Source organism: Urocampus carinirostris, chromosome 19 (assembly GCF_059441175.1).
Source record: "Urocampus carinirostris isolate Australia breed hairy pipefish chromosome 19, RoL_Ucar_1.0, whole genome shotgun sequence".
In the NCBI taxonomy this organism is placed as follows: domain Eukaryota; kingdom Metazoa; phylum Chordata; class Actinopteri; order Syngnathiformes; family Syngnathidae; genus Urocampus; species Urocampus carinirostris.
Genome location: NC_142367.1, coordinates 9,823,415 through 9,837,926, shown reverse-complemented (window position 1 = coordinate 9,837,926; position 14,512 = coordinate 9,823,415). Strand labels below are relative to the sequence as shown.

The following is a 14,512-nucleotide window of genomic DNA, read 5'->3' as shown; positions in this document are numbered from 1 at the left end:
AACATTGTCAGGATATTTTGTGCTCCCCCAGAAGAGTTTGATTGATTGTAATGGCGTGACACACTTCCTACCCTATGATTGGTTAATTGGGTAAAACACATTGTATATATGTGTGTGACAATTTCCCGTAAATTAAATTACTGTTACTTTGTTTCCACAAGAATGCGTGAGTTTTGATTCATCCCGTATGCCAACACAGTGTTTTAGCCCACTCGATTGTCAAGAAACATTAAACAAAAAAACGGTGGTTTTGAAAGAACTGACACACTGAACCCGTCTGCTGCCCTTATAGCTATGGACGTCAATGAACCTTAAAATGTTGAGTGGAATTGACGGCTATATATGTCTATGTGTTTTTGGATTCCTTACCCTCTAGAGTTGTAGGGGCACCATTTCCTGTGGTGTGTCTTGGGCAAGTACAGCCTGGTGGCGCTCATGCCTCTCCAGGCATACATGTTTTCATTGGGTCTCGAACTGGAGACCTTTTGCGTGTTAGGCAAATGCGCTAACAACTGCACAACGGAAACACTATGTCAATTTACCCTAACTTATTCAGTGGCATTGACAGCTACAGACGTCAATTAACCTGTTTTCTGCCATTGGCGGCTGGAGGTATCAATGGTTCTTAACCAGTTAACTGTTTTTGACGGCTATAGACGGCTCATTCCATTCCATTGACGGTTATAGACGTCAATGATTAACATAACCTGTTTTCTGCCAATAACTGCTGTAGATTTCAATGGACCTTAACCAATTCACTGCCATTGATGTCAATGCTCAATGAACCTTGATCCATTCCCTGCTATTGACTGCAATAGACGTCAATTAGCCTTTTATTATTTACTGCCATTGCCACCTATATATCTATCAACAGACTCTAACGTAATCACTGCCATTCACAGCTATAGACGTCAACGAACCTTGACTCATTCACTTCCGTTGACGGCTATAGACATCAATGAACCATAACCTGTTCACTGCCATTGACGGCTGTAGATGTCAATGAACCTTAACTCATCCAACTCCATTGACAGCTATAGACATCAATAAACCATAACCTATTCACTGCCGATGACAGACCATTACCTGTTCACAGCCATTGATGGACCATTACCTGTTCACTGCCATTGACGGCTGTAGATAACAATGAACCATAACTCTTTCAAGTCCATTGACGGCTATAGACGTCAATGAACCATAACCTATTCACTGCCGATGACGGATCATTACCTGTTCACTGCCATTGACGGACCATTACCTGTTCACTGCCATCAACGGCTGTAGATGTCAATGAACCATAACTCATTCAGGTCCATTGACGGCTATAGACATCAATGAACCATAACCTATTCACTGCCGATTAATGGACCATTACCTGTTCACTGCCATTGACGGACCATTACCTGTTCACTGCCATTGACAGACCATACCTGTTCACTGCCATTGACGGCTGTTGATGTCAATGAACCATAACTCATTCGGGTCCATTGATGGCTATAGAAATCAATGAACCATAATCTATTCACTACCGATGACGGACCACTACCTGTTCACTGCCATTGACAGACCATTACTTGTTCACTGCTATTGACAGCTGTAGACATCAATGGACCCTATGTCATTCATGTCCCTTGACGGCTATAGACTACAACAAACCTTAACTTTTTCACTGCCATTGACGGGTATAGACGTCAATGCTTATTCATAGCCGTCTATGGCTATAGATGTCAATGAACTATTTACCTGTTTTCTGCCATTGACAGCTAACCTAGTCACTGTCGTACCGGTCAAAGATTGCCACTAGACCAAAATCAACCCTCTGCTATTCCGCTTTTAAGAGCCCCCCTCTCCATTTTCCTCATCACATGCACTTGACAAACAAAAGCAGTTAAAAAAACAAAACCTTCATATAGCATTATTGTTATCAGCGTTCTTATTTTTATTACTCTTCCTTTCATAGCCCCCACCTTATTTCAACTCCCCCTTCTTGTGTGTTCTATCTCACGCACCATTAGCCCGGCCCCACTGTGGCCCCCACGGGGCCCGCGTCATTGTCTGCTGATGCGGACGCCTGTCGATAGCCAGATGTGCCCCCCCCGATCCGCTTCGCTCCCCTTTGGGGGGGGTGCCAGCTTCACCGTGGCAACCGCACGATGGTGCTTTGGAGGCCATTACGTCGGCCCTCTGATGACACTCAAATAGCTATCATTACAACTCCTCCAAGGAGACGTAGCGGAAAGGGGAGCAAGGGGCGGGGGCTTGAAAATCCAAAAGGTGAACGGTGGAACGATGGCATGAAATTGCACAGGATAGAAAGTGGGAGTGACCGGGACGAAGAAATCAAAATGACCGTTTTGGAATTTCTCCCCCCATACCATTACTTGGGGCCGCCTCGACCCCCCCATGGTTCCCCCATTATACTTCTCCAGGCACCCCAAGCACTTTTATTTGTATTTATTCATGTTTCATCTTCAAGAATGAATTTCCGCTAACAACCCTGCATGACCAAACTGAACCCTATACGGCCTGGCCTCTCTTTGAGCTTTCAAACGAGATACAATAGATTACTACTTTCTTACTAGAGCGGCCCTGCAAGGCCTTCGCTGATGGCCTAAAGAAATATCTATTTGTCTATCAATAGGGTCAGAAATCTACCTGGAGGCCTTCACAATCAGATCTGCAGGCCGTGAGGCTTAAAATAAATTACAATGAAGCTGTTGGTTTAGTCAATCACATTCTAAGTTGGCGAGCCAGCGCTTCTAGCGGGCCTTGGGACACGTCACTATTTTTACAAACTATGATTAGCTAAGGGTCGGCAACGAAGATACAAAGATTCAAGATTCAAAGTGTTTATTGTCATATACACAGTAAAGAACCACGATTACATGCACAATGAAATTCTTACTTTTCTGTCAACACAGTTGTCTGCGTAAGAAATCTAAGAAACTATACAGTATACATGTATACATAAAGGAATATTACAAACATCAAAAAGATAAAAATACAAGATTAACCCAAGATGAGTGAAGGCAATAAGATAAAAATAAGATCAAATACAGTTGAAAGTGACTGTAGTGCAAGAATAGTCCAAGTATGGTCCAGTTTAAAGTGTCTGTAGTGTCTCACAATGAAAACCATGACTTTTCCAACCCTAAATCAAATACAAAAGGACAGGCTTGATTTCAGCATTAGATTTGAAGGAGATAGAAAAGAACTTCTTGATAGAACTGAAATGCACGGATAATCTACCCAAAGAAAGAAAGGAGGAAGGATTTTGTGCCCGAATACAAAATATTTTGAGTGAGTAAAATGGATTATATGCCTAAATAATATTGCAAATTTATGAGATTATTATGGATGCTTTTTATATGTGTTGCAGGAGTACATTGAGGGTTGGATCAATTCTGACGTAGCACTACTGGAGGCTCAGGTGTGAAATACACGACCAGCCACTGCGTAAATCACTAAAGGTAATGTTTACCCTCCCTTTAGAAATGTATCACATGCTAAATTCTAACCGCGGTTTGCGGAGTTCTCTTAGCTGCAGTATCCAAAGCTGCCGCTAAGAGGGGGTATGTGAACATAGATACGATTTGATCTACGAGCCGTGGGGATAGAAAACATGAAAAAAGATTGATGCTTGTTTCGTTTATGTTGCAGACACAAGGAAAATGTAGTCTCAAAAATGTTTTTAATACTTGACCTAAATACGTTCAATCAAACCTGAAATTTTTTTAGATACATTGCGGTGACGCTTCTGGACCCATGGGGAAGTGAGTTAATTCCACGTCGCGTTTTTTTTCCCACACGAGCTGCTTCGCTTGCATTTTTAGATTGCATTTTTTAATTTATTTTGTTATTTTTTTTTAGTTCTACTTTGATTATGATCACGAGTTTTCCACTGGTCACTCACTGAACCTTTTTTGATATATATATATATATATATATATATATATATATATATATATATATATATATATATATATATATATATATATATATATATTCTTTTTTTTTTTTTTTTTTTTTTTTTTTTTTCTTCAAAGCCCATCGTGTTTGTAAAAACAAACCGACTCTGGATTGTTTCATTAATTCACATTTTGGCGATTACAGTTTTTGTGTTTTATGTTTCTTTTCTTCGTGACAGGAAAGAGTTAATCTTCCACGGGATAAACGTGATGAGTGAGGGAAACCGTGACAAGCGGGCGGCCAATCGCCGATGAGATTAACACCTTGCTCCAACGCCATTGGCAAACAGCTTGATATCAAATCACACCCCACGTGGGACGAGAACCCCCATCCTCTGCTTTCATTGGCTACCACTCCGAACTCGAAACCTACATAGTCTTTTGATTGGCTTTCCCGTCCTGTAGGACCGCAGCGCTCCCCCCACCCCTTACTAGCCCACGGAAATCTCCCTTTCTCGCGAGCTCCGTGGCGCTTCCACGGTCTCGCTCCACATTTATCAACATGTCACACCGAGCCTCTTTAACGGCGACAAAGTACGAAAAACACGACACTGGCGTGATATTTAACACGGGAGTCAGCGTGTCCCACTATTCCGTCAAAGTTTACCTGCGGAAAAAGCACACGCGTGTTTTACCGGGTGATTTATTTCCTGCGTGACATCATGTAGATGTGACATAGCTAACCTTTAATGTGGTCATTATATTAGTAAAGATGAACAGGCAGTAGAACTTAATCCAATTAAGACTTTATGGCCGCGGCGTCCAGCCATTCGCTCATCTTTCCGCGCATTAACTACCCATCCATCCTCCGTGATGGAAGCGACATCTAACAATTCATTTTTCACTCCCCCCTGCCCCCCCCCCCCCTCCAAATTATATCATGATCTACATTTATATTTCTAATTTCACATACAGTATTTACATGTTGTCTTGAAATGTCTGGTTTGTTGTAGTTCACGTCGCTGTTATGACGTCACCCGCATGCGCGAAAGTGACGCGCTAAACGAACGCGACAGTGACAATGTGGTAAAAGGGTAAGTTCAGACAACGAACAAACGCATCTCTACCCTCTAATTTACTGACAGTGATTACATTAAAGTAAAGAAAAGTCTAAATGATATACACTAAAAAAACGTAGGTGCCGCCAAAATACTTTGAGTATTTGAATGGCGTCAAAACAAAGATTACTAAGGCCGCAGTTAGCATGTTGCTACACGGACGATTTGCTATTTTAGCGCGCCAAGAAATAAAATAAATTCACTCTAGAAGTCACAGAAACAGTTTAATTTACATTTTTTGTTTAGTATACAGTCGCACTATTGTCAATGGCAACAATAGCAATTTTAATTCACCACAAACAGACAAAAAAGGAACAATAATTCATGCAGTACCGCCAATGGCCATCGAGTGTAACAGCCAAAATTCGGGGCGCTAGTGTAACATAAATATTCGCCGCCAAAATGAGATTTACATTGGGGGTTAGAATGTTGTTGCGTTGACTATTAGCTACTTTGGAGAAGGAAAAAAAACTGAAATGAACATGTTGAAGTAAGACGTTTTGAATCCCTATTAAAAAGATAATATTATTAGTAATTTCAAGTCACATTTATTTGTATAGGTTAGCCCTTATTCACAAAATGTCTCAAAGGACCGCAGAGGTTGCAATTACACCGTCCCCCTGATCTTTAACCAACATGTGATCAAGGAAAAACTCAAAACCTTCAGTATGAAGAAAATGAGAAACTCTGAGAAGGGGCCTAACAAGTGGTAATCCCCAATCCAGGATGACCAGAGTACAATAGATTTAGCATTGGGTAACAATACACAAAACATAGTGAACATAAACCAATTTTTTTTTTTTTAAATGTAAGTTTTATTTAACTAGAATCTGCATTTGTATATAAACGAAAGCACTTAACGTCGTATTTAGACAATTAGAACTACTCTCAATTTGGCACTGACCTGCTATCGAAAATAATCCAAGATTTTCTCCCTTTACAATGTTACTAAAAAACTTTTTTATGGACCCTTTTAGAAGAAATATCACTTTGAGGTTTAGCATGTTGCTACATTGATTATGAGCTTTTTTAAGGCACCCAAAAAATTAAATTTACATATATATAAATGAACTTGTTGACGTATTCACTAAAGCTCGTCAAGGGACAGTGTATTATTTAGCGCCTCCTAGTGGTAAAAATACTCAATTTTTAAAAAACTATTGATTAAAATGACAAGTATCATCCATCTATTATCTGCACCGCTTATCCTCAGTAGGGTCGCTGGGTGCTTGAGCCTATCCCGGCTACAGTATCTTTGGGCAGTGGGCTGGGGACACTCTGAACCGGTCGCAGGGCACACTGACAGACAACTCACTGGCTCATTCACACCTAGGGACAATTTGGACCGGCCAATTAACCTGACAAGCATGCTTTTGGAATGTGTGAGGAAACTAGTGCCTGGAGGAAACCCACGCAGGCACGGGAAAACATGCAAACTCCACACGGGGAGGCTGCGGTAGCTGGACTTGAACCCTGAACCTCTGCACGGTGTGGCTGTGTGCTAACCACTCATCAGTCATGCTGCCTCTATGATGTAAACATGTACCGGTATTTAAAAAAAAAATACTTGGTGGTTGATGAAAAAAACATTTTTTTGACATAAGATGATCCTCACCTAGAGGGAGCTGACACGATTGGCAGCCGTCTTGCTGCCAAGGTAACTCTTGCTTTTATTTCTTTCGCACATAATTTTTAAATATTTATTTTAAAAACAGGAAACATTTAGAACACAGTTACAAGATATTCCACTGTAAGATTATTTTTGCTAATTTAAAATATTTCGGTTTATTTTTGCTTTTTTATGTCTACTTCTTTTTCTTATGTCTTTTATCCCTTTTTTCTTTCTTTTTTTCTATTCTTTTCCCCCCTTCTGGCCTTTTTTCTCATGTTGTTTACATATTTTTTCCCCTTTTCCCTTTTTTCTTTTTCACTTTCCTTTAGTTTTTCTCTCTTTTTTAGTTTTTCTTCTTCCTTTTCTTTTTCACTTTTTGTTCTTTGTGAAAGGCAGGGCAATAAATGAGGGTAATTGATGTTATGTTTTGGTCACCTTGAGTATTTGTAGTTTGTATTTTTCCTTGTGTATTTAGCACTTGTTTTATTTTGCACAACACCATACTGAGTCAAATATCACACACTGTACCTTGAAGACATATTTTAACAATTAAATGTAGTGTCATTTTGGCGCTGACTATCGAAAATAATTGATATATATTTTTCCCCCTTTTACAATGTTATCAAAAACCTTTTATTAGGACCCCATTAGTTCAGTATTCAGTATCGGTAAACTAATTTTACACTTAACTGTCCTAGTGTGAATGCAGTTCTGCATCGTACATTCTTTTGGATAACAAAGTCAAATTTGAGATTTTAACAAATGTTGTGCTGTGGGCTCAATGTTGGGTGTCAGGTTGGAAAGAGCAAAGGGGAATGAATGTTTGGTGAAAGTGAGTGTGTTCTTAACTCTAGCCATCTCCCATGAGGGTGATAAGGTATATAGATAGATGATAACAAAAAATATATTTATGTAGAACCTTGACCGTCTGCCAATCTAAGGGTTTTTTTTGTGCGTCATTGTTGCAGTGTGACCAACAGAAAAAACGCTCCGCCATCGACAGTATATGAAAATTAATCGCCTGATTTGGTCGGTTTGATTCGAGTCTATTAAGCGCTGAAGCCTCGTAATGGTTGACCTTCTAAGATTTACTGGTTTCAATTACCTTGTGTATTTATTGTTCTCACGCTCCTAAGACTACACTGCCCCTAAAGGCCTGAAACATTATTGCTGTTTTAATGGAATGCAGGTAAGTTATTATCTCGTGTGATAAAAACAACAACACATTAAATGGCCACGTCGCAAAACAAGCCTTGGATTTCTTAAGGTGATCTTAATTTTGATATCTTATTGTATCTTAAAATTGATCTTTTCATTTTGGTTCACAAAGTTGGATGATGAGCTTGTGTCATGCTTCACATTAAGGCATCAATTAAAATAATAAATGTATACCATCATTCAAACATTTGGAAGAGTTTGTGTTATGCGCCACCTTTTTCACTTATTTATATTGTGAATGGTAACATATGTACTATGTTGATATAACCTTTGTGATAAATTGATTTTTGGTGGTACATTTCATTAAATGCTCTCCAATTTTCAAGCCTAATTTTCAAAAAATAAAATAAAAAGTGCTGTGGAAATTTAGAGATTAAACAAAAGGAAAAACAACAAATCCGTGAAACTTTATTCAAGAATTTGATAGGTACAACATACATTTTTAATTGCATCTAATTTTTACTTCAAATTTATTAAAATGTACTGATTTGTTTAAAATAGAATTAAATCATTAAAGCTTTCCATTAAGATATACAAATCACGATTGTAAGACAGGAAATTAAACAAGATAGAGGTGCCAACATTTTTTTTCTCTTTTGAATAACATCTAAATTTTACATCTGATTTCTTGATTGGACTGATTTTGTTCAAAGCAATTTGGTACAAATTAAACAATTGCAGATTTCCCTTAAATCAAGATTGTAAGACGGGGAAAAAACAGATACTAGTTCATTCTTTTTTTTTTCTCTCCTAAATACTTCTAAATCAAACATGCGGCCTGAGGGCTAGTTGCGGCCCGCTACATTATACTGTGAGGCCATCGCCTTAATATGTAAGTATAAAGTAATACTGTAGTTTGATATGGATACTCCTTCTTGGGAGTTTGTCATAGCTGTGGAACTGAAGCTTAAAAGACAGTGGATGCACCTCGCAAATAACTTTTTGCACGCGTGATCATGGTTTTCTTTTATTCCGTGATGAAAATCGTGAATGCCAACCCAAACCCACAAAAATATGAAAAAGAAACAGTTTATTAAAGTGCATCCAATAATTTCACAAGCTTGCACGTGCAACAAAAAGAGCTGCAATGATAATTTCAGCCAGATGCTGTTGTCACCAAGTAGAATATGTTGAACTTGCATACACCACCTTTAAGATGGGTAAATAGGACTAAAGGACAGAAAAAACAAGTTAAAAAAAGGAAATTCCTCACAGTCCCATCTTTTTTATCCTCTGCATAAAACAACACATTTTACACTTGACATCAGTCAACCTTTCCCCTTTTTGTCACCTGCAGGTGTGCGCCTACCTGCCTCCTGATCTGGTGTCGGCGTGACATCCCCGCAAGAGAGATGAGGGGAGGGGGAAGCATTGTTGTTTCCGGTTGCCACGGTGATCGCCGGCTGCCTGTCTTGACCCGTCTCCTTCACGCTGTCACCGGTGTTATTGATGCATGCCGCCATTCGCTATTGTGGGAGGCCGAAGAGGACAACGGTTAATGAGTTCAGGAGGAAAAGGGAATTCTCCCTCGAACACCCTCCCACCCCTACCTCTCTTTCATTTCTCATGGGGGTCTGCCTTGTGTGAGTGCGCATTAAGAATGGGGGGTCTCTCGTTATCCATCATGCTAAAATGCACTTTGGCTCGTTGAAAAATGCTCGCACACCTCAACCCTGCACTGCTTTTATGCACAGAGCTTACAAAACATTCTTTTGGACACAGCAAATAATGAAAAAATAATGAGGCTTCGTCTCCCTGAAGGCGAAACTAAAACACGCAGAAAAAGCAGGTAAAGAAAATGACAGGACAAACTCAAAAGTCAGAACAAAAGGGGAAAAATTGGGCTTAAGGTAATAATAACAGTTAGCCTTGTTGGAGCCTGTGTGGCATTCCTTGAAACAGGTGGGCTTGTGACTTAAAAAAGCGCAAATTCAGGCCTGTCTGCTTCTCAGATCGGTGTTGCAAGCCACGGAACAGACTCATGCAATGGTTTGCTTGACATTACATAGAGTGAAGAATAACCCAATATGGGTTAAGAGTTGACCAATCCATTACCTGGGTCAATTTGACCTAAACTCTTAAATTGTTAGGGGAAACAAATCATAATGAATGAAAACAATTTTAAAATTGGGTAAGATTACAAAAATGGATTGATTTGTTAAAAAAAATTGGGATCATATTGTGCAAAAAAAATGTTGGACACATAATTATTTAGCTCTGTGAGGGGTTCTTTAAATAGATAACTAATAATGTCTGAACTATAACCTTTTGTAAGACACACTTGCAGTGGCTTGCTTGACAACTATACATAGGGTGAAAAGTAGCCCATTTTGGGTTACACATTGACCAATCCATTTATCCAGGTTAATATGACCCAAACTCATTGCGAGGGAAACAAATATAAATTAACAAATAAAAAAATAAAATAACTACAAAATAATTTAATGGTCTCCAAAAGTAGGATTGTTTTGTTTTAGAAAAAAACAACAAAAAAACAAACAAAAACTTAATAAATAAAATTAATATCGTACAAAACAATGCCCAAAACTGGATCATTTTACTTTGACGTTTGTCCTTTAAAAGCCCCCCCAAAGAGTCTTTTTGTAAACTAAACTCTTAAGCTTTACCAAAAGATTCATTTGCAACTGTTGGCTTGACAGTAATATGTTTGAGAAAATGTAGGGTGAAATATAACCCATGTTGTGTTATGCATTGACCAATCCATCACTCGAGTTAATTTGATCTAAACCCCTGGGTTTTTTTTATGTTAAAAAAAAAACGACGCCCCAAAAATAGAATCTGTTTTTTTTCTAAAACCCCCCTAAGTTAAATAGTTATAATAAAAATAACTCAAAAATTGTGATCATATTGTACAAAACAATGCCCAAAACAGGCTATACAAGGCATTTTCTTTAGAAGGAAACCAAAAAGAGTAAACTAAACTAAAATATTAGTTTTAGTATCATAACTTATGCCACGGATACAGCAGCTATGGCTAATTTCATAACTTTGTTAATGGTAGCTCTGTAATGCTACTACTTGGTAGAACTTATTTTAAAAAGCGAAACTTGCATCGGTTGCCAGGTTGAACTCTGGGAGCGGCAAATGGCAGCGTGTACTGTATTTTTTACTTTGTATCCTGAAATGCCTTTGTAACTAGAGGCAATATTTTCCTGTTCAGGTACTTTGTAAATTGAAACCTTTGTGTGTAGAGACATTAGTAAGTAGAGGTATCACTGTACTTATAAATCTAACTCCAAAAGCAATTTGAAAATGACAGAACGTCATAAAATTGGCAAAATCCAAATACTCAAAATGGAAGCTTTCGCAACAAAATATTTCAAAGCTTGAAGGCAAAGCTCACAAATTGGTGCGCTAAATACTGCAAACGCGAGACGTGAGTTAAACACCAAGCAAGAATTTAATCAAGCTTAGCGGCGCCTCTGTTGACCCTCCCATGTCAGATCGACACAAAACGCAGCGGTTATTCAAGATCTGCGGCAGCGATTTTCACCCAATCAATGGGAGAGAAAGCCGATCCAATGAGACGTCTTCCTGTTTTTCTTTCGCAGGTGAAAATAGAGTCCACGTTGAGGTCACCTGCTCGCCTCTACCACACGGGAATAAAATGAGGGAACCTGCGCCTCCGTCTTCCTTGCCCTTCTGCACAATCTTCGAACCTTTCGAGTGGTATGTTTTCCGATGATGATTCCAAAGTTGGGACTTTAAATGTCTGAGTGTTTGAAAGCAACAAAAATGATAAATATTCTGATGTATAAATAACAGTTTTAGGTCTATTTTTGATAGAAAAAATAATATATGAATATTTAAAAAAGTTAAAAAAAAATATATATATAAAATGAACAAAAATAATAAATAAAAAATAAAATTAAATAAAAATGTTCTACGTTTCTTTTGGTTAGCATTAAAACAATGAACAAAAGGTTCACAAAAATAAAAGACAAATAATGAAAAATAAAAGAATATATTGGAAAAACAAATGAATAAAGATCTCATCTCATTAGCCGTACCGCTTATCCTCATTAGGGTCGCGGGGGGGCTGGAGCCCATCCCAGCCATCTCCGGGCAGTGGGCAGGGGACACCCTGAACTGGTTGCCAGCCAATCACAGGGCACACGGGGACAGACAACTCACTCGCTCATTCACACCTAGGGACAATTTGGACCGGCCAATTCACCTGACATGCATGTTTTTGGAATGTGGGAGGAAACCGGAGTGCCCGGAGGAAACCCACGCAAGCACGGGGAGAACATACAAACTCCGTACAGGAAGTCTGGAGCTGGATTTGAACCCAGGCAGGAGGTTCCCATGACATGAACTGTGCCGCACATGCGCTAACCACTGCGCCGCCGTGCTGCCCATGAGCTGATGAATAAAGATAATAAAGTATAAGAATATCAGAATAAGTTTCTAAAATAAATTCATTACAAAAATATAAAGTTGCAAATACATATTTTACATGGTTACACATATATACAAAGAAAGACGGTACACCGAGAAAGTTTTCAAAGCTTTAATAATAATATTATAACTTTCATCCCAAACAGTGCCTGTGAAGGGTAGCAAAACGCTACTACCAACACGCTCACGACACAGTAAACGGGTCTGTTAAAAAAATCATACCGTACATGTAGAAATCACAGTAAACCGTCCTCATCTTCCTCCTTATAACTGACGTCATCAAAGTCCTCCTCCTTCAGTATGGGAAAGAGACTTTGTCATATAGACGTCGTCCCACGCTCCTATATTCAAAAACACGCTAGCAACACGCTCTCAAAGTAAAGTTTACGTGCAGTAGCTCTGTTTCCTTCTCTATCGGACTGCTCGATTGCGTTTAGCTTTAGCTTTCTTTTTGCAATTTGCATGATGAGGATATGTCTACGCTAATTTAAAGCTAAGAGGTTGCAGTCTTCCTCGGCGCATATATTCCACCGGTCTAAATCTCACCTTTTGTACTCCAGCGCCGCTGGCGGCCGTTAGAAAAGTTACATAAATTGGCTGCATCACTGAATAAGCCGCAGGGTTGAAAGTTTGGGGGAAAAGTAGCAGCGTATAGTCCGGAATTTACGGTATATTTGGTTATGGAAGTTCTTTTAATGTGTATTTAAACCAATTTGTGCTAAAAATGTCTTTTAGTCTTGTCTAAATCTTCTTTATATTTGTGCAAATGCCTTTGTTAAAAGTAAACTTTAAAATGAGACTATCCCTTTAACTGTAAAATGATATTACACCCTAAAAAGTAACAAAAACTTGAAACGTGATTTTCTCAGGAAGGCCGTATTTCGAATGGCCATATCCTCAAAATAGTTCATCATAAAGCTTTGACTATGGTATCATTTTAGGCAAATTTCTCATACTTTCTATTGATACCGAAAACCCAAATTTGATATTTGCCTCAGTGTGACTCATTTTGGTAGGTCACGTATTTAATCCGGCCTGTCAGTTTTAAATACTTATACTGAATGTCACCAAAGCCAGGTGCCACTCCCAAAGCAAACCACCCACTGCAGCTGTATTTGCTGACTGCCATTTTTCAACCAGAGAACAATCAGAAAAGATTCATCCCAATGTTATTTTCTTAAAGTAAAAGTCACAAACGCGCTGCTTAAGGCAATGCGATTGCACTCTCGAGTGATGTGCTGATGTCAAAACTACGCTTTTTATCCCCAATGTTTCAAAATTATCGGTTAACACCTGGAATAAAAAATACAAAATTATAAAATAGCCCCTGGGTGCCGAAAATGTGGTTTATCGTACCTGGTATTTTTTATCGTTAATATTATTGTTATGATCTCTGATTGGCACTTTCATGTGACCTCAGTTGGGTTAATATTGCCCCGACATTATGGGGGTAACAAAATGTTTAAGGAGTCAGGCTACAAGAAAAAGGCTTGACTTAACATTGCCAGTTACATGTTTTTAAATAAAATGGCTAAAAGGATGTCGAAGGGGCTTCTTCTTTTCCCATATGCGAAGGTATTCATTAAAAACTAAATTAAATGACACAAAATAATGACATTTCACGGTTTCGCTACCTAACAGATTGTTTTTTTTCTTTTATTTCAGTGTATAATAAAGTATTTCATTGTATAATAATTGTGAAATAAAATAAATGTTACTTTTCATAGATTTTACCTATCACAGTTTCATTTTGGAACCTAACCCCTGCTCTAAAAAAGGGATTACTGTATTGTAAAATCCATTGGAAGAGAGGACCCAATTACAAAGGGGGTAGAGAAAAAGAGAAGGAAAGAGTGAGAGAACAAAAGAGAAGCAAACATGAGAAAGACAGGGAAAAAATAAATACAAAAGAGAAAGAAGGAGAGAGAGAAAGCAGAAAAAGAAGAAAAAAAAACAGAAAATTAAGAGAAAAATGGAAACTGAAAAAAATAGAGAATTAAAAAGAGAGAAAATGTGCGCTCCCTCCTCGAGGTTTCTTCATTTTCCCCATGTTAAGCTTTTTGAGTTTTTCCTTGCCCTCATGTAGGTTTTAGATCAGGAGATGGTGTAATAATAGTCTGCAGTTTGCAATAATCTGTGGTCTGTGTAGCTCTTTGAGACTCCTTGTTATTAAGGGCTATACAAATAAACATGACTTGACTTTAGATAGATAGATAGATAGATAGATACTTTGT

At 38.5% G+C, this 14,512-nt stretch overlaps 1 protein-coding gene across 1 annotated transcript in view; it reads left to right on the top strand.

Moving 5' to 3' along the window:
- Positions 1-4,949: 4,949 nt before the first annotated feature.
- Positions 4,950-14,512, top strand: part of LOC148347207 (uncharacterized) — a 42,306-nt gene continuing 32,743 nt past the window's right edge. Inside the window, exons 1-3 of the mRNA XM_088324246.1 lie at positions 4,950-5,002; positions 9,154-9,350; positions 11,429-11,546. Coding sequence (XP_088180372.1) covers positions 4,950-5,002; positions 9,154-9,350; positions 11,429-11,546 — 368 coding nt within the window. The remainder of the gene's footprint in view (positions 5,003-9,153; positions 9,351-11,428; positions 11,547-14,512) is intronic.